The sequence below is a fragment of the Ranitomeya imitator genome, chromosome 6, assembly GCF_032444005.1.
Source record: "Ranitomeya imitator isolate aRanImi1 chromosome 6, aRanImi1.pri, whole genome shotgun sequence".
Classification (NCBI taxonomy): Eukaryota; Metazoa; Chordata; class Amphibia; order Anura; family Dendrobatidae; genus Ranitomeya; species Ranitomeya imitator.
The window spans coordinates 128,777,653-128,802,468 of NC_091287.1; the positions used below are offsets into that span (position 1 = coordinate 128,777,653).

The 24,816-nt window shown below is 45.7% G+C and overlaps 1 protein-coding gene across 1 annotated transcript in view; it reads left to right on the forward strand.

Moving 5' to 3' along the window:
* Nucleotides 1–397: 397 nt before the first annotated feature.
* TOPBP1 (DNA topoisomerase II binding protein 1) overlaps nucleotides 398–24,816 on the forward strand; it is a 113,149-nt gene continuing 88,730 nt past the window's right edge. Inside the window, exons 1-6 of the mRNA XM_069730090.1 lie at nucleotides 398–536; nucleotides 11,527–11,616; nucleotides 20,692–20,826; nucleotides 20,939–21,082; nucleotides 24,229–24,410; nucleotides 24,491–24,684. Coding sequence (XP_069586191.1) covers nucleotides 11,533–11,616; nucleotides 20,692–20,826; nucleotides 20,939–21,082; nucleotides 24,229–24,410; nucleotides 24,491–24,684 — 739 coding nt within the window. The 5' untranslated portion in view covers nucleotides 398–536; nucleotides 11,527–11,532. The remainder of the gene's footprint in view (nucleotides 537–11,526; nucleotides 11,617–20,691; nucleotides 20,827–20,938; nucleotides 21,083–24,228; nucleotides 24,411–24,490; nucleotides 24,685–24,816) is intronic.

Below are 24,816 nucleotides of genomic sequence, written 5' to 3' on the forward strand. Positions count from 1 at the left end.
TTAACATAGGGGACGCGTGCGTTTTTAGGGTGGCGTTTTTCGACACTTGCGTCGTTTCCGACGCTAGCGTCGGACGCAAAAAAATGCAACAAGTTGCATTTTCTGTGCGTCCGATTTTGGTCAAAAAACGACGCACGCGTCGCAAAACGCGCGCGTTTTTTCGTGCGTTGCGTCGCCGACGCAGGGCGGCGCAACGCTAGTGTGAACGTAGCCATACACAGCTGCCACACGTGACCTCCAGTCAGCAGCTCCTGTACACACAGGTAGGGCTGAGCCTAGACAGTACGGCCTCTGTCTGCAGCCTGTACAGTGTAGCCGACTGCCCCCGGAAATGACGTCACGCCTGGAAGGAGCGCATACAGTTCTAGCATTTACCGAAGCGCGTCTGTCAGCGGTGTTGCTATTGGTGGACTCAATCGCTTCGGTGATTGGTCGGCTGCTTGGCGGGTCCAAACGGAGCTGCCGGGCAGGTTGTAGTGGGTCTGTGGTGTCCGCTGCGGTCCTGCTGCACGTCCCTCGCCGCCCACCACGGGAGGGTGAGTATGACAACTACCCGCTTACATGCCAGCTATTTGGGGTCCCTCTCCTGCCAGCCGTGGAATTAGCGGCTGCTTTGGGTTTCCGTGGTAACTTCTCACCTCTTTATCATTGTGCCTGGTCTATGGGACATTACAGCGCCATATATGTGTCGTCTCAAAGTGTTATGGGAATTGAGGTGCTCCTGTATAAGGTTCCCTTTAATTAAAGGGACATTCCACCTGTGCAGTGATTACATAGGGTAGTTGTAGTATTATCCATTGTCCTGTGCAGTTATCACTGTTGGTATGGATAGGGACAGATTTGGTTATAATTGTGAGCGCTATTCCTATAGTTTGTGGATGTGCCCCCTAAACAGGGGTCAGGGTGGTCTGCTCCTCCGGTACAGGGGTCAGGGTGGTCTGCTCACATTGCAGCAGCCTGGATTCTGCACATGCAGGAATGTAACTTCTTAGGTGCCTTTATCCTTACACTGTGGTGTCCATACTGGTTAGGTGTGTACAGGGCCCGGCAGCTGATGGCTGACAGCTGTGTGATGTGGTGTGTACAGGGCCCGGCAGCTGATGGCTCTCAGCTGAGTGATGTGGTGTATTCAGGTGTGTACAGGGCCCGGCAGCTGATGGCTCTCAGCTGAGTGATGTGGTGTATTCTGGTGTGTACAGGGCCCGGCAGCTGATGGCTGACAGCTGTGTGATGTGGTGTATTCAGGTGTGTACAGGGCCCGGCAGCTGATGGCTGACAGCTGTGTGATGTGGTGTATTCAGGTGTGTACAGGGCCCGGCAGCTGATGGCTGACAGCTGTGTGATGTGGTGTATTCTGGTGTGTACAGGGCCCAGCAGCTGATGGCTCTCAGCTGAGTGATGTGGTGTATTCTGGTGTGTACAGGGCCCGGCAGCTGATGGCTGACAGCTGAGTGATGTGGTTTATTCTGGTGTGTACAGGGCCCGGCAGCTGATGGCTGACAGCTGTGTGATGTGGTGTATTCTGGTGTGTACAGGGCCCAGCAGCTGATGGCTCTCAGCTGAGTGATGTGGTGTATTCTGGTGTGTACAGGGCCCGGCAGCTGATGGCTGACAGCTGAGTGATGTGGTTTATTCTGGTGTGTACAGGGCCCGGCAGCTGATGGCTGACAGCTGTGTGATGTGGTGTATTCAGGTGTGTACAGGGCCCGGCAGCTGATGGCTCTCAGCTGAGTGATGTGGTGTATTCAGGTGTGTACAGGGCCCGGCAGCTGATGGCTGACAGCTGTATGATGTGGTGTATTCAGGTGTGTACAGGGCCCGGCAGCTGATGGCTGACAGCTGTGTGATGTGGTGTATTCTGGTGTGTACAGGGCCCGGCAGCTGATGGCTCTCAGCTGAGTGATGTGGTGTATTCTGGTGTGTACAGGGCCCGGCAGCTGATGGCTGACAGCTGAGTGATGTGGTGTATTCTGGTGTGTACAGGGCCCGGCAGCTGATGGCTGACAGCTGAGTGATGTGGTTTATTCTGGTGTGTACAGGGCCCGGCAGCTGATGGCTGACAGCTGAGTGATGTGGTTTATTCTGGTGTGTACAGGGCCCGGCAGCTGATGGCTGACAGCTGAGTGATGTGGTTTATTCTGGTGTGTACAGGGCCCGGCAGCTGATGGCTGACAGCTGTGTGATGTGGTGTATTCTGGTGTGTACAGGGCCCAGCAGCTGATGGCTCTCAGCTGAGTGATGTGGTGTATTCAGGTGTGTACAGGGCCCGGCAGCTGATGGCTGACAGCTGAGTGATGTGGTGTATTCAGGTGTGTACAGGGCCCGGCAGCTGATGGCTGACAGCTGAGTGATGTGGTGTATTCAGGTGTGTACAGGGCCCGGCAGCTGATGGCTGACAGCTGAGTGATGTGGTGTATTCTGGTGTGTACAGGGCCCGGCAGCTGATGGCTCTCAGCTGAGTGATGTGGTGTATTCTGGTGTGTACAGGGCCCGGCAGCTGATGGCTCTCAGCTGAGTGATGTGGTGTATTCAGGTGTGTACAGGGCCCGGCAGCTGATGGCTGACAGCTGTGTGATGTGGTGTATTCAGGTGTGTACAGGGCCCGGCAGCTGATGGCTGACAGCTGTGTGATGTGGTGTATTCAGGTGTGTACAGGGCCCGGCAGCTGATGGCTGACAGCTGTGTGATGTGGTGTATTCAGGTGTGTACAGGGCCCGGCAGCTGATGGCTCTCAGCTGAGTGATGTGGTGTATTCTGGTGTGTACAGGGCCCAGCAGCTGATGGCTCTCAGCTGAGTGATGTGGTGTATTCTGGTGTGTACAGGGCCCGGCAGCTGATGGCTGACAGCTGAGTGATGTGGTGTATTCAGGTGTGTACAGGGCCCGGCAGCTGATGGCTCTCAGCTGAGTGATGTGGTGTATTCAGGTGTGTACAGGGCCCGGCAGCTGATGGCTGACAGCTGTATGATGTGGTGTATTCAGGTGTGTACAGGGCCCGGCAGCTGATGGCTGACAGCTGTGTGATGTGTATTCTGGTGTGTACAGGGCCCGGCAGCTGATGGCTCTCAGCTGAGTGATGTGGTGTATTCTGGTGTGTACAGGGCCCGGCAGCTGATGGCTGACAGCTGAGTGATGTGGTGTATTCTGGTGTGTACAGGGCCCGGCAGCTGATGGCTGACAGCTGTGTGATGTGGTGTATTCTGGTGTGTACAGGGCCCGGCAGCTGATGGCTGACAGCTGTGTGATGTGGTGTATTCTGGTGTGTACAGGGCCCAGCAGCTGATGGCTGACAGCTGTGTGATGTGGTGTATTCTGGTGTGTACAGGGCCCGGCAGCTGATGGCTGACAGCTGTGTGATGTGGTGTATTCTGGTGTGTACAGGGCCCGGCAGCTGATGGCTCTCAGCTGAGTGATGTGGTGTATTTTGGTGTGTACAGGGCCCGGCAGCTGATGGCTGACAGCTGTGTGGTGTATTCAGGTGTGTACAGGGCCCGGCAGCTGATGGCTGACAGCTGAATGATGTGGTGTATTCTGGTGTGTACAGGGCCCGGCAGCTGATGGCTGACAGCTGAGTGATGTGGTTTATTCTGGTGTGTACAGGGCCCGGCAGCTGATGGCTGACAGCTGTGTGATGTGGTGTATTCTGGTGTGTACAGGGCCCAGCAGCTGATGGCTGACAGCTGTGTGATGTGGTGTATTCTGGTGTGTACAGGGCCCGGCAGCTGATGGCTGACAGCTGTGTGATGTGGTGTATTCTGGTGTGTACAGGGCCCAGCAGCTGATGGCTGACAGCTGTGATGTTGTGTATTTTATATTTATCCTGCCATCAGTGGATACGGTTATACAGCATTGTACTGCATGTGTCAGGTCTTGCTTGGGGTTACCTCTGTGTTATGCGAAACCATTAGGCCGGTTTCACACGTCCAGATAATTCCGGTCCCGGAAAAAATCGGTACGGGAATTATCCGTGTCCGTGTGCCCCTACGTTTCTGTGGCACATCAGTGTGGCACACGTGCGGCCCATGTGCCCACTGGGTACCACACGCACCGTGCTGGGTACCACACGTACCAGCATCTGGTGCTGAAGCCCCGATTCATATCTTCCCTGCAGCAGCGTTTGCTGCAGAGAAGATATGAATAATAGTGTTTAAAATAAAGATGTAGCTGGCGCTGCTTCCTGGTCTGGCCACATCTTCTCCTGTATGCGGTCACGTGGGGCCACCAATTACAGTAATGAATATGCGGCTCCACCCCCTATGGGAGGTGGAGCCGCATATTCATTACTGTAAATGAGCGGCCCCACGTGACCGCATACAGGAGAAGATGTGGCCATACCAGGAAGCAGCGCCAGCCAACGAGGGAGCCTGGTGAGTATTTTCAGAACAGGGGGGGGGGGCGCACAGGGGGTGGGAGGGCGGGGGACAGATAGATCTTTATTTTAAACACTATTATTCATATCTTCTATGCAGCAAACACTGCTGCAGGGAAGATATGAATCGCGGCTTCAGCACCAGTGGGAGGGACAGCGCTTAATGTAGCGCTGTCTCCTGCACGGCACACGGACAACGTCCGTTTGCGGTACGTGTTTTACACGGACCCATTGACTTTAATGGGTCCGTGTAATACGTGCGCTCCCACGAACACTGACATGTCTCCGTCTTTGGCACACGGAGACACGGTCCGCAAAAAATCAATGACATCTGAACAGATGCATTGATTTTAATGGGTCTACGTGTGTCAGTGTCTCCGGTACGTGAGGAAACTGTCACCTCACGTACCGGAGACACTGACGTGTGAAACAGGCCTTACTGAAATCTTGATGATCCTGGAAGGATATAAAATTGTGACCCAGTGTGTTTTTTTTTTTTTTAAAGGGATCTTGTCTTTAGATACATGCTGCCCAATCTACAGTCATGATTAGAGCCTGGCTTTTTCATTTCACGATTGCAGCCAGATATGTTTTACGCTAAGCCCTTCAGTGTTTCAGAGAATATATAGTGTGAAGATCCAGCTGTGGACTATATGGAGAAACCTGAGTATTCTGCTGCTTATCCCTTCCCCTCTATAGGTGATTGACAGGTCTCTCCCATGTTTGTACTTATAGAGAGTATGTAAGCAAACACCGTGTGCACTGCTATATTCTGGTGCAGAGACTAGGTTCCCAAACCATCCAGCAATTAATATAAAAGTCTCGCACTCAACTTAAATCTTATTGATTGATAAATTTATTGGTACTAAGGTAGCTTAGTACCAATAAATTTATCAATCAATAAGATTTAAGTTGAGTCCGAGACTTTTATATTAATTTATGTACTTATAGAGAGACTTGTTAATTATCTAGAGCGGGGTGGGAACAAGCCATCTTGGGACTGTATTAGACTAGTCTCCTCTCCAGCCATGATCCCCAGCTAACTACCGTATGTTTTCTCCGAAACACCAGAGCATTTAATAGTAAAATATACCTGCCTGCAGCTTGGCTATAATTCATGCTGGCAGTGTTTTTGTCCTCATAATTCTAATGACAGGTTCTCTTTTAAGCACAATATTTAGATCCCTCACACAAGGAACCTGAGATAGCATCCTTATTGTTACAGATGGGTGCTGATGTGGTCAGAACCGCACAAATCTAGGTAATTAAAAAAATGCTCAATACAGTGTTAAAGCTGCTTGTGGTGGTCTCATGCCATTATGTGTTCAGGTATCGAGCTTTGTGAGTTATGTGAGGCTCTGTTCACATTTTGTCTGAACGTTTCAGAAAACAAATATTTCAAAAGAATTGGCCACTGTAAGTATCATATAGTGAAACATGTCAGGGACAGTAGAATAGTTGGCCATCCAAGTGGTTTGCTGGAGGGAGGGGACTACATGCCACCCCATACCCCCAAAATGCAATCTCAGGATGCTGATGGATTTTCATGGCAGTTGGGGGTTATGTAACCCTTCAGGTCTGCCATTTTATTATTATTATTATTGTTATTATTTATTATTATAGCGCCATTTATTCCATGGCGCTTTACATGTGAGGAGGGGTATACATAATAAAAACAAGTACAATAATCTTGATCAATACAAGTCACAGCTTGTACAGGAGGAGAGAGTACCCTGCCCACGAGGGCTCACAATCTACAAGGGATGGCTGAGGATACAGTAGGTGAGGGCAGAGCTGGTCGTGCAGTAGTTTGGTCGATCGGTGGTTACTGCAGGTTGTAGGCTTGCCGGAAGAGGTAGGTCTTAAGGTTCTTTTTGAAGGTTTCGATGGTAGGCGAGAGTCTGATATGTTGAGGTAGAGAGTTCCAGAGTAGGGGTGATGCGCGAGAGAAATCTTGTATGCGATTGTGGGAAGAGGAGATCTTGTGAGGATCGGAGGTTGCCTGCACAGGAAAGTACTGGGAGACTAGGTCACAGATGTATGGAGGAGACAGGTTGTGGATGGCCTTGTATGTCATGGTTAGGCTTTTATACTGGAGTCTCTGGGTAATGGGGAGCCAGTGAAGGAATTGACAGAGGGGAGAGTCCGTGGATTAGTCGGGCAGCTGAGTTTTGAATAGATTGGAGGGGTGCGAGAGTGTTCGAGGGGAGGCCACAGAGCAGGAGGTTACAGTAGTCGAGGCGGGAGATGATGAGGGCATAGACTAGGGTTTTTGCAGATTCTTGGTTTAGGAATGTACGGATCCGTGAAATATTTTTGAGTTGAAGGCGGCAGGAAATGGAAAGGGCTCGGATATGCGGTTTGAAGCAGAGATCAGTGTCAAGGATTACCCCGAGGCAGCGAGCTTGTGGGACTGGGGAGAGTGGGCGGCCGTTTACTGTAGTGCATAGCTTCGTTGGGGGGGGGGAGGGGGGCGCGTGAGATGGGAGGAAAGGCAATGAATTCTGTTTTGTCCATGTTAAGTTTTAGAAATCTAGCGGAGAAGAAGGATGAAATGGTGGATAGACATTGAGGGATTCTGGTTAGTAGGGTGGTGATATCTGGTCCAGAGATGTAGATCTGTGTGTCATCAGTATAGAGATGATACTGAAAACCGTGAGATTCTATGAGATGTCCCAGGCCAAAAGTGTAAATGGAGAAGAGCAGGGGCCCTAGAACTGAACCTTGCGGGACTCCGACAGATAGGGGGCGAGGTGATGTGTGAATGGGAGACGCTGAATGTTCGGTCAGTTAGGTATGACGAGATCCAGGATAGGGCCAAGTCTGTAATGCCAAGGAATGAGAGGGTCTGTAGTAATAGGGAATGGTCCACTGTGTCAAATGCAGAGGACAGGTCCAGGAGGAGGAGGATAGAGTAGTGTCGCTTGCTCTTGGCGGTTAATAGGTCATTTGTGACCTTAGTTAGGGCAGTTTCAGTGGAGTGGTGTGACCGGAAGCCTGATTGTAAGCGGTCGGAGAGGGAGCAGGAAGATAGATGGGAGAACAGTTCAAGATGGACGTGTTGTTCCATTAGTTTTGAGGCATAGGGGAGAAGTGATATAGGTAGGGCGATAGCTAGATACAGAGGATGGCTCAAGAGAGGGCTTTTTGAGGATAGGTGTGATTGAGGCATGTTTAAAGCTTGAGGGGAAAACACCAGTTGTTAGTGATAGGTTTTAGAGATAGGTTAGAATTGGGATGAAGACTGTGGCGAGGTTTGGGTTGAAGTGGGATGGGATCGGGTCACGTGCACAGGTGGTAAGATGCGATCTTGAGAGTAGAGTGGAGAGTCGATCTTCTGTAATGGTGGAGAAGTTGGTTTTGGAGGTGGAGGGCTGGGTAGTTGGGAGGAAGGGCTCTGGGGGTTGTCGACTAAAACTGTCTCTGATGTTCTCAATCTTCTGCTTAAAAAATGAGGCAAAGTCTTCAGCTGAGATAAGTGGGGAGGGAGGAGGTGCTGGGGGACGGAGGAGAGAGTTGAAGGTGTTGAATAACTGTTAGGGTTGTGAGACAGGGAGGATATGAGAGATGAGAAGTAGGTTTGTTTTGCTGTTTCGAGTGTGGTCTTCAAAGTAGTGAGGGACTGTTTGAATGCGATGAAGTACTCGTTGGAGTGGGATCTTTTCCATCTCCACTCAGCAGCCCTGGAAGCTCGCCTCAGTTCTTTGGTCAGGCTGGTGTGCCAGGGCTGTCTGTTGATTTTGCGATCTTTGGTATGTGTGAGAGGGGCAAGAGACTCCAAAGCTTTAATTTTAGTAAGAATATGTTGCTGAAAGGCCAGTACAGTGAAATACAGGTCTATTTCAGTGTATTGCACAAAATTTCAGCCCTTTAAAGGGAACCTGTCAGCAGATTTTGCTGCTATAATAAGAGGCCACTGCCTTTCAGGGCTTATCTACAGCATTCTATAATGCTGTATATAAGCCCCCGGTCCAACCTACAAGTAAAGAAAGATAAGTTTTATTATACTCCCCTGCTGGGTGGTCAAGTCCGATGGGTGTCGCAGGTCCGGGTCTTGCGACGCTGCCCTCCTGTTTCTTCATCGCTCCCTGGCATCGCGCTCCTGCACAGGTGTACTTATCTGTCCTGTTGAGGGAAGTGTAAAGTACTGCAGTGCGCAGGCGCTGGGCCTCTCTGACCTTTCCTGGTGCCTGCACACTGCAGTACTTTACACTTCCCTCAACAGGACAGATAAGTACAGGAGCGCGATGCCGGGGAGCGATGAAGAAGCAGGATGACGGCATCGCAAGAAGATAGGAGGCGCCGGACCGGGACCTGCGACACCCATCGGACCGGACCGCCCCGCAGGTGAGTATAACATAACTTATTTTTCTTCTTGGACTGGGGGCTTATATACAGCATTATAGAATGCTGTAGATATGCCCTGAAAGGCGGTGGCCACATCTTATAGCGGCAAAATATGCTGACAGGTTCCCTTTAAAAGTATTTAATAAAATGATCAAAAATAGTAAACTTGCTTTCCAAAAAAGCACTCATACGGCTAGAATTGGCTTCAGAAATATTTGGACTGTGACAAGTTTTGTCATTTTAGGCTACGTTCACATTAGCGTTTTGCGTGTTTGCGTCGGGCGACGCAGCGGCGACGCATGCGTCATGCGCCCCTATATTTAACATGGGGGACATGCGTTGTGCTGCGTTGTGCGACTCATGCGTTTTTTTGCCGCAAGCGTCGGGCGCAGAAAATGCAACAAGTTGCATTTTTCTTGCGTCCAAATTTCGGCAAAAAACGACACATGCGTCGCAAAACACAGCGTTTTTGAGTGCGTTTTGGTGCGTTTTTATTTGCGTTGTGCGTTGCGTCGCCGACGCAGCGGCGCACAACGCAAATGTGAACGTAGCCTTAGCTGTTTACAAAAACCTATCCATGATACAGTTATATAATCAATGTGGGCTTCCCATGGTGAAAAAACCCTTCACAACATTCACTCATGAACAACTCTCTCCAATAAGTATTTCAGTGTCTAAGTCTACCATAAAGAGAAGACTTCATGAGCGCAAATACAGAGAGTTCACCACAAGGTGCAAACCATTAATCAGCCTTAAAAATAGAAAGGCCAGATTAGACTTTGCCAAAATACATCTAAAGAAGCCAGCCCAATTCTGGAAAAGCATTCTTTGGACAAATGAACTTGTCCCAAAATGATGAGCAGTAGGGAGTATGGAGAAGGCCTGGAACAGCTCATGATCCAAATAACACCACATCCTCTGTAAAACATGGTGGAGGCAGTGTGATAGCATGCATGGCTTCTAGTGCACTGGGTCACTAGTGTTTATTGATGATGAATCCTGACGTGTACAGGACTAAACTTTCTGCCCACATTCACCCTAATGGAAGAAGGTTGACTGGACGCTGCTTCACACTTCAGATGAACAATGATCAAAAACATACTGTGAAAGCAACCCAGGAGTTTAAGGCAAAGAAAATGAATATTTTGCAATGGCTGAGTCAGTCACCAGATCTCAACCCCATCAAGCAGCATTTTACATTCTTAAAGGGGTTGTCCACTACTAGGACAACCCCTTCTTGATCTAAATGTTTGGCTCTGATAAGATAAAAAAAGAATGCATCGCCTCCCGTGCTAGCGCCGTTCCAGTGCTGGGGGCACTCGCGTTCCTTGGGCTCTCATGCGGTTGTTATGACACGTGATCTCGGCGCCCAGTCAGTGCTGGTGTCACTGGCTCCTACTTCGTACAAATTGAACATGAAGAGGACATCAGGGCTGCGGCTACTGTCACTTCCTCTTCATGTTCAATTCGTATGACTGCGGGGCCAGTGACGCCAGCACTGATTTGGCTTCAGGATCATGTTGTCACAGCAACCACACGAGTGTCCCAGGAATGCGAGTGCCGACACTGCTGGAACGGTGCCAACACGGGAAGCGAGTATAAGATTTTTTGTTTGTTTGTTTTATCGGGGCCAAGCGTGGGGTATGAGAAGGTGTTGTCCAAGTAGTGGACAACTTTAAGACAAAACCTAAAGGGGTATTCCCATCTCCAAGATCCTATCCCAATATGTAGTAGGTGTAATCAGGGCTGTGGACTCGGTAAGCCAAACCTCCGACTCATCAATTTCCATGACACCGACTCCACCAAAATTGGCTTAGACTCCACAGCCCTGGGTATAATAATAATATTAGCAAACCCCTCCAATTAGAAATGTAGTATAGTTTTTTTGTATTCGCTATGTCTTTCCTCATGTGCAGGTATTGCAGGACCTCAGGTATCCATGGTTCCGAGCACTAGCAACTAGATAACTGTCACTTCATCAGTTGCCGTAACCATGGATACCTAAGGTCCTGCACATGAGGAAAGAGACAAAGTGAATCCAAAAAACTATACTACATTTCCATTTTTGAGGTATTTATTAATATTATTACTGCATCTATTGCATATTGGGATAGGATTTTGGAGATGGGAATACCCCTTTAAGGCAGAAAGACCCACAAAAGCAACAACTGAAGTCAGACTTCAGGCATTCATTACCTGGAAAGGATTCTCTACACAGTATTAAAAATAAACATTTTATTTATGATGAAGTTAATGTGTCCAAAGAAGAGAGGGGAATCCTCTTCATGATTAAGGGTGCCAGTCACCTGAACCGCGGGGAATACCGCCTGTCATGTGAGCTGTACCGCTCATGTCTAGTTTTATCCTCCACTGTGGACTTTGTGAATAAAGCCATTTTACAGTCCGTTGACCTGGATTCCCCTCTCTTCTTTGGATTGCTTCACGCTTTGACGCAGCGTTCTCCGGCCTACGGACACATTAAGATTTCTTTTACGGTGTTTTAGTCAAATTACTTTTGAGCCCCTGAAATGAGGAGACTTTGTAGAAAAATGGTTGCTATTCCTAAAGGCTTCACAGGATATTTTGAAACCTGAAAGTCTACACTTCAAATGCATCCGTTTCATTTTAGTTTAAAAGTAATGGCATGCAGAGCGCAAATCACGAACATTAGGTCACTGTCCAAATATTTCTGGACCTAACTATATGTTGTCGGAAAGATAATGAAAGGTATGGCTTTTGGAATTAAAGTCAACAATAAAATTGCCCTTTGAGTGAGTTAACAGTTATATCTTCACCTCCTTTTTCTTTTAGTTCATAATGGCAAAAGGTGACAATGACCCTTTTTTCGTGAAATTTGTGAAGACACCGGAGAATACAGATTTCTTTTATGAAGCCCATGAGGTAAGAACACCAAGATTCAGGAGGCTCAAAGGAATCAAAGCGTAGAGATGGGAGAATCTATTCGACCACCAGTCTGCATTGCATATCTACTCGCCCTCTAGCATTTTTGGCTCCTCTATTGATTAGCCTGGCTGGCACAATGTCATCATTAGGGTAAGTTCACACAGGGCGTTTTTGCTGCCTTTTTTTTTTTTCTGCAGCAAAACCTGATCTTCTTGGCAGGAAAGGAGCTGTGTCAAAAACGCAGGTTTAGGTGTGTTTTTGGTGCCTTTTTTGTTGCGTATTTGGTGCTTTTTTTTTTTAATTTTATTTATTTTTTTGTCCATGCTAATGTCCTTGAATTTTCAGCAGCAAATAATGATACCTGCATTTTTGCAGCGTTTTTTCAACACCCATATAAGTCAGTGGGTGAAAAACGCTGAAAGTGACATGCTCTATGTCCAAAAAACGCAGCAAAGCACAAAATACTGATCACAAAAAAAACCAATGTGTGTGCATGAGATTTCTGAAATCTCATAGGCTTTGCTGGTATTGTAAAAAGCAGCTGAAAATTAGCATAAGGCTTGGTTCCCATTGCGTTAATGGGAAAGCGCTAACGGACAGCGTTGCACGGTGAAATTAACGCCGTGCAACGCGTCCCGTTAGCGCGCCCATTCACGGCAATGGGAACGCGCAGCACTATCCCGTGCCATGTTCGGCACGCGCTAGCGACGCGCCGGTGTTTCCTGGCGAGCCGCGGACGCTGCTTGCAGCGTCCGAGGCGCGCCCGCGGTCCGTTCCCCGCTCTCACAGATCGGGGATCTGCGAGAGCGGGGACGTTACCGCGACCCCGGGACGCGGCCCCATTAAAAACATTGCGTTAGCGCAACCCGCTAGCGCTAAACGGATTGCACTAACGCAATGTGACCCTAGCCTAAAAAACGCTGCAAAAAAACGCCCTGTGTGAACTTACCCTTATGGCGTGATGCTCACACGTCGTCACACCAGCCGAGCAATTCAATATTGATGGCGAAGAAAGGAAACAAACAGGTCTCCTGTTCATCAGTCACAGATTACTGACCTGGCCGATGACTTGACTGGAGTCTGCAAATTAATTTTCCCATCTCTAATAAAGGAAAATGCATGATTGAGCTGCTGGTTGTGCTACCTTAGAGTGTTAGATGTGTACACCACATTCCAAATTATTATGCAAATGCTATTTTTCATTGATTTTTTTTTTTTTATTCCCCCTCACCCACCCTCCCATACCCCCCCCCCAAAAAAAAAAAAAAATAATAAAAAAATGGCTAATGCAAAAGAGTCAGTATAATGTTCAAATTATCAACCGGTAGAATGCAAGTCAAATTTTATTGGAGAAATCTCCTATAAATAAAAATATTTTTATTTATTTATTTTTTTAAACAAAAAAAAAAACAAAAAATGCCCTGTGCCAAATTATTATGCACAACAGAGTTTCCAAACATTTTATAGGTTGTAATGACCTGGAAATTGTCATTTGTTGAATTTGAAGCATTTACGAGGTCACATTTACTGAAAAATGAAAAATATCTCAACAGGTCAAGTTTCATGTTAACATAGGACCACTACTTTGATCTCATCTTCACAATTTTTGCATACATTCAACTTGTGAGTTTTGGGAGTTTCTGCTTGAATCTCTATGCAGGATGTCAGCATAACCTCCCAGAGCTGCTGTTTTGATGTGGACTGCCGCCTACCTTCATAAATCTTTTGCTTGAGGATACTCCAAAGGTTCTTGATAGGATTGAGGTCAGGGCAGCCAATGACTCGGAGGTATTCTTTGCAGCATGAGATGGTGCATTGTCATGGATGAAAATGATTTTGCTACGGTTGAGACAGTTCTTCTTTTTTGTACCATGGAAGTCGGTCCGAAACTCTATATACTTTACGGAGTTAATTTTCATACCTTCAGGGACCCCATCAGCTCTCTCCCCATGAATCCATCCCAAAACATGACTCAATCACCTCTTTGCTGACGTCGCAGCCTTGTTGGGACATGGTGGCCATCCAGTACTTCATACATCTGGACCATCAAGAGTTGCATGACACTCATCAGTAAACAAGACTGTTGTATAAGTAGTCTTCATGTATGTCTGGGCCCACTGCAACAGTTATTGCTTGTGAGCACTGTTTAGGGGTGGCCGACTAGTACGTTTATGCACAGCTTCAAGCTCTGAAGGATCCCACACCTTTTAGGTTTGAAGGACTTCAGGGGCACCAGCAGCTTCAAATCCCTGTTTGCCGCTTTGTAATTGTATTTTTGCAGCTACTCTCTTAATCTGATGAATTTGTATAGCAGAAACTCCTCATTATGCCTTTATCTGCACAAACCCATCTGTACTATGTATCGGCCGCAAATGTGTATATATCGCTTAAGTTTTTGTGAACTTTCTGTTTCCATACCTTGTTCAAGGCATTGCACTATTTGATGCTTTTCAGCAGCAGAGAGATCCTTTATCTTTCCCATGTTGCTTGAAACCTATGGCTGCCTAATAATGTGGTACATCCTTCTTAAGTGTTTTTTCTTTAATTGGGCTCACCTGGCAAACTAATTATCACAGGTCTTTGAGGTTGATTTCAGTGATCCATAGAGCCCTGAGACACAATACCATCCATGAGGTAATTGGAAAAACAAAAAATTACATCTTTTATCACACTTAAGTCCAATCTGCATAATAATTTGGAACTCAGTGTATAGTACTCATGGATGCAGTCTTTAGGTTTGACTGATAGCTTTCAATCTAGTAAATATTGGCCTAATCACGTTCGGCGCGCCCCGGGCTGTCCCATCACAGGGGCGGATTAATATTGCAGGTAGCGTGCCTATTGGCTGTCCTATTTCCATTACCACTATATAGTACCCACCTTTTTAATATTAGCCACGCCTACTGTCGAAGCCACGCAGGTGAAACATGCATTGAGGCACTTCCAGCATCTCCTTCTGTGTTCCCATGTGCATATACATCATGTCTCAAGGTATTACAGCTGTTAATTTGCTTCACTACTGATGTATGCTTACCTATTGATGTATGGTTAAAGGGAACCTGTCGGCAGGATTGTGCACAGTAACCTACAGACAGTGTCAGGTCGAGACTGTTATACTGATTACAATGATACCTTGGTGGATGAAATCCGTCTTGTGGTTGTTTTTTAATCTTTGTTTTTTTGGTTTTGAGTTAATGATATGCTCGTGCTCCGGGGCGGCCTGTGGGGGGGTCTTCATGTGGTGCTCTGATTAGGTATTCATAATGCAGACTACTGACAGGTCACTGATTCCTCACTGACCTGCCTCCTAGTTTACATAATTAATGCCTGTATATACTGAAGAAGAAAAAATCCTTCTGCAGGCAGGTGTATAACAAAAATAAATTTCAATGGCGCCCACTGCGCCTGCGCAGTAGGATTAGCATTATGAATACCTAAGCAGAGCACCACATGAAGACCCCCGCCCCCCAATAGGCCGCCCTGGAGCACGAGCATATGACTGAGAGGGTGTGCACAAGTAAGAAAAGAGGTGCAGAATTTTCTGCACAAAATCCGCATCTCCTGGCAGAGTCCACAGCTGCGGATTTGCCGCGGACTTAGTGCGGATTTTCTGCAGTTTTTACCACTGCGGATTTCTATTAATGGAGGGGTGCAGAAACGCTGCAGATCCGCACAAATGAAGTGGCATGCACTTCCTTGAAATCTGCATCGTTTCTGCACAGCTCTTTTTTTTTTTTTTACATTGTACCGTAAATCACAGTGCGGATCTGCAGCGTTTCTGCGCAGAAAAAAAACGCTGCAGATCTGCACTAAATCTGCATCGTGTGCACACAGCTGAACTCGAAACTGAAAATAACGATTAAAAAAAAAACCACAAGATGGCTTTCATCAACCAAAGGTATCATTGTAATCAGTATAATGGCGCCGACCTGACACTGTCTGCAGGTTACTGAGCACAGTCCTGCTGACAGGTTCCCTTTAAGGGCAACCCTTGAGGGCATATGCTAAATCATAGCATGGCTGTCTAACTTACTCATAACATCTTGTATATACTTAATACCTCCTGTTGGCGCTGCCCTTTTTCTCTTATAACATGTCTGTTTATATTGGGCTTTGTATTGAATATATGTCAAACCACAGCCTGCCTAACAGCGTGGTTATTTCTTATATACCATCTTGTTCACACTTCATGTTGCGCGCTGGCACTGTTTTTTTTCTCTTCGCCATAGCATTTTGCTGATATCGGATCTTATGTTAGCATATTGTCAGAGTGCGATGTCTGGGCATTTATAGCTTAGACCACCATTATTGCCAGTACTAATAACATTTTTTGCCCATAGACTTGCACAATAATACATTAATAATCATTTCTTTTTAGAGCTACTGTCACATATTGATAATTTCCATCTATGTGCACATTATTGATCCTGTTGGTACTTTTAGGGAGCACAGTTTGGAGGAACATGTGTCTCTAGAGAGTTGGTTTACCTCCTGTGTATCTTTTAGCCGCTCTCCTCACCGTGTTCTAATTGTTTGTTATATAATTGTTTTTCTGTCTTATTAATAAAATTGGGATATTCTATTTCTCAATCCTTGGTCTAAGTGGGTTCTTGCTCTAAGTGTTGCATACACTGATGTACCGAATATATATCGTTCAGTCATTTGAAGATACCCATCCTTTTGATTTTCATTAATTGTTCAGGGATTAATTTTTTAGGTAAATTGGCCTAATTCACTTTGAGCTTCTAGCAATGCACCCTATCTGCTTTTTTGGAACTCTAGGCTATGTGCACACATTGTGTAAAATTTCTGCTCTTGGCAGGAAAAATGCAGCTAAAAAAAGCACCTTTTTTACCTGCTTTTTTTTGTCCTGTGTTTTCGAGTGAAGGCAATGGTGAAAAACGCACAGAGAATTGACATGTTGCAGATTATTTTCTGCACCAAATCAGCAAGTCAAAATTACTCAACATGTGCTGTGCATGACACTTCAGGTTTCTCATTCAGTTTGTTGGCATCAGGTTTTGTTGCAGGGTTTGTCACAAATCCGTGCAGAAAAAACGCACTAAATCTGCCACGTGTAACCAGGGCTCTGGAGTTGGTCTGTGTCCATTTTATCGGAGTTGGAGTCCATGTATTAGAATTGGTTCATTTTATATAATAAATTGGGTACAGTAGTACAATGCAGGATGTGCTGTAAATGTCTTCATAATAATGTGGCAAAGTTATGAAATGTCCTTTAAATGTCTTCTGTTCCGGACGTAAGGATTCTGGCTTTAGTTGAGATGAATCTGTGCTGCACTTTATGTAGATGCTCAGTAGTGTCCAGTGTTGTGGAGATGAATCTGTGCTGCACTTTATGTATATGCTCAGTAGTAACCAGTGCTGTGGAGATGAATCTGTGCTGCACTTTATGTACATGCTCAGTAGTGACCAGTGCTGTGGAGATGAATCTGTGCTGCACTTTATGTATATGCTCAGTAGTGACCAGTGCTGTGGAGATGAATCTGTGCTGCACTTTATGCACATGCTCAGTAGTGACCAGTGCTGTGGAGTCGGAAGTCAGGGAAACTGAGGAGTTAGTCAGTCGGACTCAGTGGTTTGGCTTACTGACTCCACAGCCTTGCGTGTGCACATGGCTTTAAGCTGTGTGCACACGTTGCATTGCAAATTTTGTGCGTTTTTTTTTTTTCCTTGCAGATTTTCTAAATAAACCTGAAGCAATCCTGATGACAGCAAAGTGAATGAGAAACCTTAAGTGTCATGCTCACGTTGCTTATTTTTTACTTTCAGATTTGGTCAAAAAATAATCTGCAGCATGTCCGTTTTCTGTGAGTTTTTCACCATTGATGTCACTCAAATCTGTCAAACGGAGTGCAAAAATGCAAAATTGTGCCATCGGGTTTTTCCTGATGTGTCATCTTTTTCATTGTTTGTGCAGCAGCTTTGCTGCCATAGAGAAAGGGATAAAATATACCGTATATATTTATTATAAATTTTTATATACAGTGCAGACCAAAAGTTTGTACACACCTTCTCATTTAAAGATATTTCTGTATTTTCATGACTATGAAAATTGTACATTCACACTGAAGGCATCAAAACTATGAATTAACACATGTGGAATTATATACTTAACAAAAAAGAGTGAAACAACTGAAAATATGTCTTCTATTTTAGGTTCTTCAAAGTAGCCACATTTTGCTTTGATGACTGCTTTGCACACTCTTGGCATTCTCTTGATGAGCTTCAAGAGGTAGTCTCCGGAAATGGTTTTCACTTCACAGGTGTGCACTGTCAGGATTAATAAGTGGGATTTATTGCCTTATAAATGGGGTTGGGACCATCAGTTGTGTTGTGCAGAAGTCTGGTGGATACACAGCTGATAGTCCTACTGAATAGACTGTAAGCTGCTTTTTTCTTGCCATAATACAAATTCTAAGAAAAGAAAAACAAGTAGCCATCATTACTTTAAGAAATGAAGGTCAGTCAGTCTGAAAAATTGGGAAAGCTTTGAAAGTGTCCCCAAGTGCAGTGGCAAAAACCATCAAGCGCTGCAAAGAAACTGGCTCACATGAGGACCGTCCCAGGAAAGGAAGACCAAGAGTCACCTCTGCTTCTGAGGATAAGTTTATCCGAGTCACCAGCCTCAGAAATCGCAGGTTAACAGCAGCTCAGATTAGAGACCAGGTCAGTGCCACACAGAGTTCTAGCAGCAGACACATCTCTACAACAACTGTTAGGCCGGGGATCACACACAGCGAGATACGGCCGAGTCTCGCAGGTTAAAACCAAGCTCTGGCACCGGCACTCCAGAGCAGAGCGTGCGGCCGCATAGCAATACATGGAGACTATGCAGCAGACCTTCATGGTAAAATAGCTGCTAGGAAACCACTGCTAAGGACAGGCAACAAGCAGAAGAAACTTGTTTGGGCTAAAGAACACAAGGAATGGACATTAGACCAGTGGAAATCTGTGCTTTGGTCTGATGAGTCCAAATTTGACATCTTTCGTTCCAACCACCGTGTCTTTGTGCGACGCAGAAAAGGTGAACGGATGGACTCTACATGACTGGTTCCCATTGTGAAGCACGGAGGAGGTGCGATGGTGTGGGGGTGCTTTGCTGGTGATTTATTCAAAATTGAAGGCATACTGAACCAGCATGGCTACCACAGCATCTAGCAGCGGCATGCTATTCCATCCGGTTTGCGTTTAGTTGGACCATCATTTATTTTTCAACAGGACAATAACCCCAAACACACCTCCAGGCTGTGTAAGGGCTATTTGACCAAGAAGGAGAGTGATGGGGTGCTACACCAGATGACCTGGCCTCCAGTCACCAGACCTGAACCCAAGGGCAAGGGCAGCACGGTGGCTCAGTGGGTAACACTGCAGCCTTGCCGTGCTGGAGGCCTAGGTTCAAACCCCACCAAGGACAACATCTGCAAAGAGTTTGTATGTTCTCTCCGTGTTTGCGTGGGTTTCCTCCCACACTCCAAAGACATACTGATAGGCAATTTAGATTGTGAGCCCCAATGGGGACAGCGATGAAAATGTGTGCAACCTGTTAAGTGCTGCGGAATATGTTAGCGATATATATATATATTTATATATATATATATATATATATATATATATATATATATATATATATATATATATATATATATATATATATATATATATATGAATAAAGAAGAACCCAATCGAGATGGCTTGGGGTGAGCTGGACCGCAGAGTGAAGGCAATGGGGTGAGCTGGACCGCAGAGTGAAGGCAAAAGGGCCAACAAGTGCTAAGCATCTCTGGGAACTCCTTCAAGATTGTTGGAAGACCATTCCCGGTGACTACCTCTTGAAGCTCATCAAGAGAATGCCGAGAGTGTGCAAAGCGGTCATCAAAGCAAAAGGTGGCAACTTTGAAGAACCTAGAATATAAGACCTATTTTCAGTTGTTCCACACTTTTTTTGTTAAGTATACAATTCCACATGTGTTAATTCATAGTTTTGATGCCTTCAGTGTGAATGTACAATTTTCATAGTCATGAAAAATCTTTAAATGAGAAGGTGTGTTCAAACTTTTGGTCTGTACTGTATAAGTGGCCTTTATGCGGAGCTCATCAGATGAAATGTCAGATCTGTTCTTTTAGCCTTTTCTTGACTTTCTAAGCATGAAGTGGCTAAAAGCTGTTACAAAAGTCGGAGCATATGCACAGCAAGACATTTTGATTATACTTTGTTACGTGTTCATTGGTCCCGTTGGGGCTTATGTCCAAACCTTTTGCAAAACTGCATTCGGGCGGATGCGACAACTGGGCCATAAACTGTAATGTTGCATTCTGCCGTGCATCATTTTTGGGGGTATACACCTACTGGAAGCGGACACCCAGGTTTATTAGACTGTGTCTGGGTGTCCTCTTCCAGTAGGCGTATACAACTGAAAATGATGCACAGCAGGGCACACATTGACTGTCAGCATCATTACAGTCTATGCTCCTGTCGAGGCATACGCCCGAATCCCGTTTTGCAGGCATTCTGGACGGAAGCCCCGATGGAAGCAACGAAGTGTGCAAAGCGCAGTGTGAAAGGGCCCTTACTAATACAGCAGTGGAAAAATCTGCATGAATGCTCTGTTTACACCCCATTGCCAGCTCAAGAGAAGTCACTAGTAGGTTCCTACTGTCAAATAAATATTTTCCTTTTTTTTTCTTTTTTTTTTTTTATAAATTTTATTTGGTGGTATTTGTTCAAAATGGTAAAGTGGCATAGTCTACTATACTTCAGTGCAAGAAAACTGGCATCTAAGGCTCTACTGGCCGAGCAGAGGATGGACTGATTCTCTTCTAAGTTCTGTTACGTGAATGGAGTCAAATAAATTTGGCGTTTACACTGAGGGCTTTTCCTAACATACCTGGAGTGGGATCCAAACGTGATTGACATGATATATGTATGAAAATGCGCTATGAGGTGGTTGGGTTCTGGTTATAAAATTTTATGCACCCCATTGTTCTTTTTGTCTCCTGCCATTAGATGTTGTTGCCATAGCTATTGAGTGCAGTTTTTTGTCTTTGTTACAGGAAATCAAAGCATTTCAGTCTGATGAATATCTCCACTTAATTGATGAAAAAGAATCTCTGAGCTTAAAAGAAAAAGACAAGTCTCTCTACATATGTGATCCGTTTAGTGGTGCTGCTTTTAACCATCTCAAGAAGGTTTGTCATCTTGATCGGTGTCTCCTGTTACACACTTCTAATATTTAGTTTTTCGTGTGTATTACTATATTGTATATCTGCACTATGACTCTAGTAACAGTGGTTGCTTCAGCTTGGTTGTAGAATAGTTGGACCCCAAGTTGTTATATTCTGCATGAAACATCAGAGATGTGTTCCCCGAGCTGAATACCCCGTCTTCAACATGGCTATGGCTGATATCACAATTTCATGCACAAGTCTTGACAAGGAATCCAGGGTAAGTGTTCTTTCAGCAGTTGTTACAAGATCTTTGGTGGTGACTTCTGCCCTGAAAGTTGATCCATTTGCTTCCTAGATGCAAAATGACACATTTTTTGTAAACTGTCTTCATTAAATATATCCTGCTGTATTGATGCTTTGAAATCTGTTACTCCCTCACCTGACAGTCTGACATACTGTATTTTTCAGCATATTAGATGTATCTAACTGTAGAACAGTGTTCCCCAAGTCCGGTCCTCAAGAGCCACCACCAGGTCTTGTTTTCAGGATTTCCTTTGTATTGCACAGGTGATAATTGCATCACCTGTACAGGCAATTATCCATCATCTGTGCAATACTAGGGAAATCCTGAAAACATGACCTGTTGGTGGCTCTTGAGGACCGGACTTGGGGAACACTGCTGTAGAGCATAGCCCACGTTGAGACAGCAATGTCACTGGGTTACAGTCGTACGGCTATGCATGCTTTTTTGGTGTTTTAGGATGGAACAGGGCGGATAATCGTTTCGCTTTTTGCTGCAGCACAATCCATAGTCTATAAAGGAGACATTATGCCCCAACAGCGTAAGTTGCACTAGTATTACATATGTTATAGTCAGTGTGCAGAATGCCCAAGAGACTGGAGGTGCCAAGTTGGTGGCACCATTCACAGGGCAGGATTGTGTGGGCTTTTCCTGAACCCTGTAATTGATACTTATACTCAAGGCCCAAAGATCTGTGTGCCTGGTATAATAGATCTGGTGGAGCTGCTAACATGGCAGAATTAACAATATTTGCAGACCGGCAGCATAGGTATAACACGGAGGAAAACAGACAACAAAAAATAGCCCAAGTAGGTATTTAATATTCCATTCAGTAAAATCTTCATATTAGCGGGGTTTACCCCATTTAAGCTAATAACAGTGCTACATTTGTCTCTTCACACTGATTCCTAACATTCCCATTATTTATCAAAAGTTCCCTGCATTTTCACAAAAATCAGTAATTGCTCCACCTATTACAATTACCTGGACAAGTCCAAGAGATGTCTAGCCAATCCTGCCGATATCTCGCCCATAGATGCATGATTGAATTCCCATTAATTCCCTCACTGCCTCCTTCCTCCATGTGGTACAATTCCCACACATGCCCGGTGGGAGGAGCAGAGGAGTCATTTCTGTAAAATCAGTAATGCCTCTACAGGCGGGATGTCGGGCAAATAGTCAAGTGTGTGAAGCACTGAGCGCACAACATTTCTTCTGGTCCAGGTAATTATAATGTGTAACAAAATTATGTTAATTGGCAAGAAAGGGTGAAGAATGCATCCATTGTCACTGGTACCTGGCATCTCAACAGGAGCTCCGCAAATCTCTTAGGCTACGTTCACACTAGCGTTGCGCCGCCCTGCGTCGGCGACGCAACGCGCGACGCATGGAAAAACGCGCGCAAACGCGCGCAAAAACGCGCGCGTTTTGCGACGCGTGCGTCGTTTTTGACGAAAATCGGACGCACAGAAAATGCAACTTGTTGCGTTTTCGTGCGTCCGACGCCAGCGTCGGAAACGACGCACGTGGCGAAAAACGCCACCCAAAAAACGCACGCGTCCCCTATGTTAAACATAGGGGCGCGTCGCCGCTGCGTCGCCGACGCAACAGCGGCGCAACGCTAATGTGAACGTAGCCTTACCTTCCGGCGTCCCTGGGGCAGCTCTTGACAAATCAATCAGCTCATCTCTACTTATTTCACACATCCAATTAAAGGCCCCGTCACACATAGCGACGCTAAAGCGATCCCGACAACGATACGACCTGTCAGGGATCGTTGCTGCGTCGCTGGTGAGATGTCAAACAGTGAGATCTCCCCAACGACGCAGCAGCGATGCGGGACCTGTAGCGACCTGTACAACGATGCTATTTCATGACGATTTAATGGGACGTCCTGTTAACGAGGTCGTTGCTAAGGTGTCAAACACAGCGATGTGTGCTACCCAGCGGGACCTCAACGATCAAAAAATGGTCCAGGCCATTCCGACACGACCAGCGATCTCACAGCAGGGGCCTGGTCGCTGCTACGTGTCACACATAGCGAGATCGCTACTGAGGTCGCTGTTGCGTCACAAAACTTGTGACTCAGCAGCGATCTCGCTAGCGATCTCGCTGTGTGTGACGGGGGCTTTAGAGTCTGAGTTACAGAGCTCATCCTCAAAAATAAATTTTATGTAGAGTAGATGAAAAAGCGTGACCTGTCTGATAACTCATTTATATTTTGCACAGTTTCGCCCCCTATTAAAGAGGGGTTGGGTTGTAACACCCCACCTGTGGACAAAAGTAAAACGGGTGCATATTGCTGGCGCTGTGAGCTGTTTTGCTCCGTGTATACTTGGCACTATTACTACTATAGACTATTTAATTAAAAAATGTAAAGTGGGATATTTGTGCCTTGAGCTTCACTGGTAAGAAACTGGTTCTGGGTCCAAAAGAATTGTCAATAACCCATTTAAGGAGAGTGCGATGTTTCATATTAAACATACTTTAAATGGCTTGCCAGGAACCCGGCAGAATCGCCTTATCGTGGCTGCCAGGTATACATGAATGGCCAATTTATATGCTAAGTAGTCTCAATTTTTCCAATTTTCTAGAGCAGTAATGCAATTCAAATTTCATGTTTGCATGCTATAGCGCTGCAGAGTGCTAGTTTATTTGTTGGTTATATTTGGAGGTGGCTCTCTTAGTAAGCACCTATGCACGCCTGTTTTATGTTTAGGATGTGACTGTCAGTCTTTTGATATTTGAACCCCTTCATGGCAGGCCGCTTAATAGGTCTGACCTGGTTTCATAAGCAATGCCTGTTTGGGTCCGAAATCACAGGACTCATGCAACAGTCAGGTGACAAGAACCGCTTGAGATATTACTCTGATGATGTGCTCTTCTAGTCACTTGACCACTACAGCAGGTCTAATGAGGCAGGCATCGCTTCTGGAGCCACTGATGCAGACCTATGGGGCGGCCTGGCTCCACAGGGGCACTGTAAGGTGAGTATACTATATTTTTTTTTCATTATTATTATTTTAATCGAACCCATACCTGTAAAAGGAAAAAAAAACCTCTATCAGACAACCCTTTTTAAGGTAATTTTTCATATTCCTAATGAAATGCTCTGTTTATAGGAAGAAGTTCATCAGTGTGTGCAGTTGATGGGTGGTTGTGTCTACAGAGACCTTAATGTTTCAGTCAGTCACCTAATTGCTGGTGAGGTTGGCAGCAAAAAATATCTTGTAGCAGCCAGCCTAAAGAAACCTATTCTTCTGCCTTCATGGGTAAAAGCCCTCTGGGAGAGATCGCAACAGAGGTAACCACCTAGAAATGGCCATTCCATTCCTTGTGTTTGTTCTTAAGTATTTTCTGCTAACTTTTGTTTTTTTCTGAAAGGATAATTAGCCACACAGATGTCACAATGGAGGAATATTTATGTCCCATCTTCCTTGGCTGTACCATCTGTGTGACTGGATTAAGCAGTCTGGACAGAAAGGAGGTTCAGAGACTTTCTTCACTTCATGGAGGCCAATACACTGGCCAGCTCAAAATGAACGAGTCCACACATCTTATTGTGCATGAGGCCAAAGGTACGTTTGTTCTTAGTAGGAACCTTAGCTGATTAACCATTAATACTGTGTATGGCTAAGTCTTCTAAGATACTGACGTAGGAATAAATGTCTCTAATTTCTAATGGCATCCCCTATACTCGCACTCGCTCT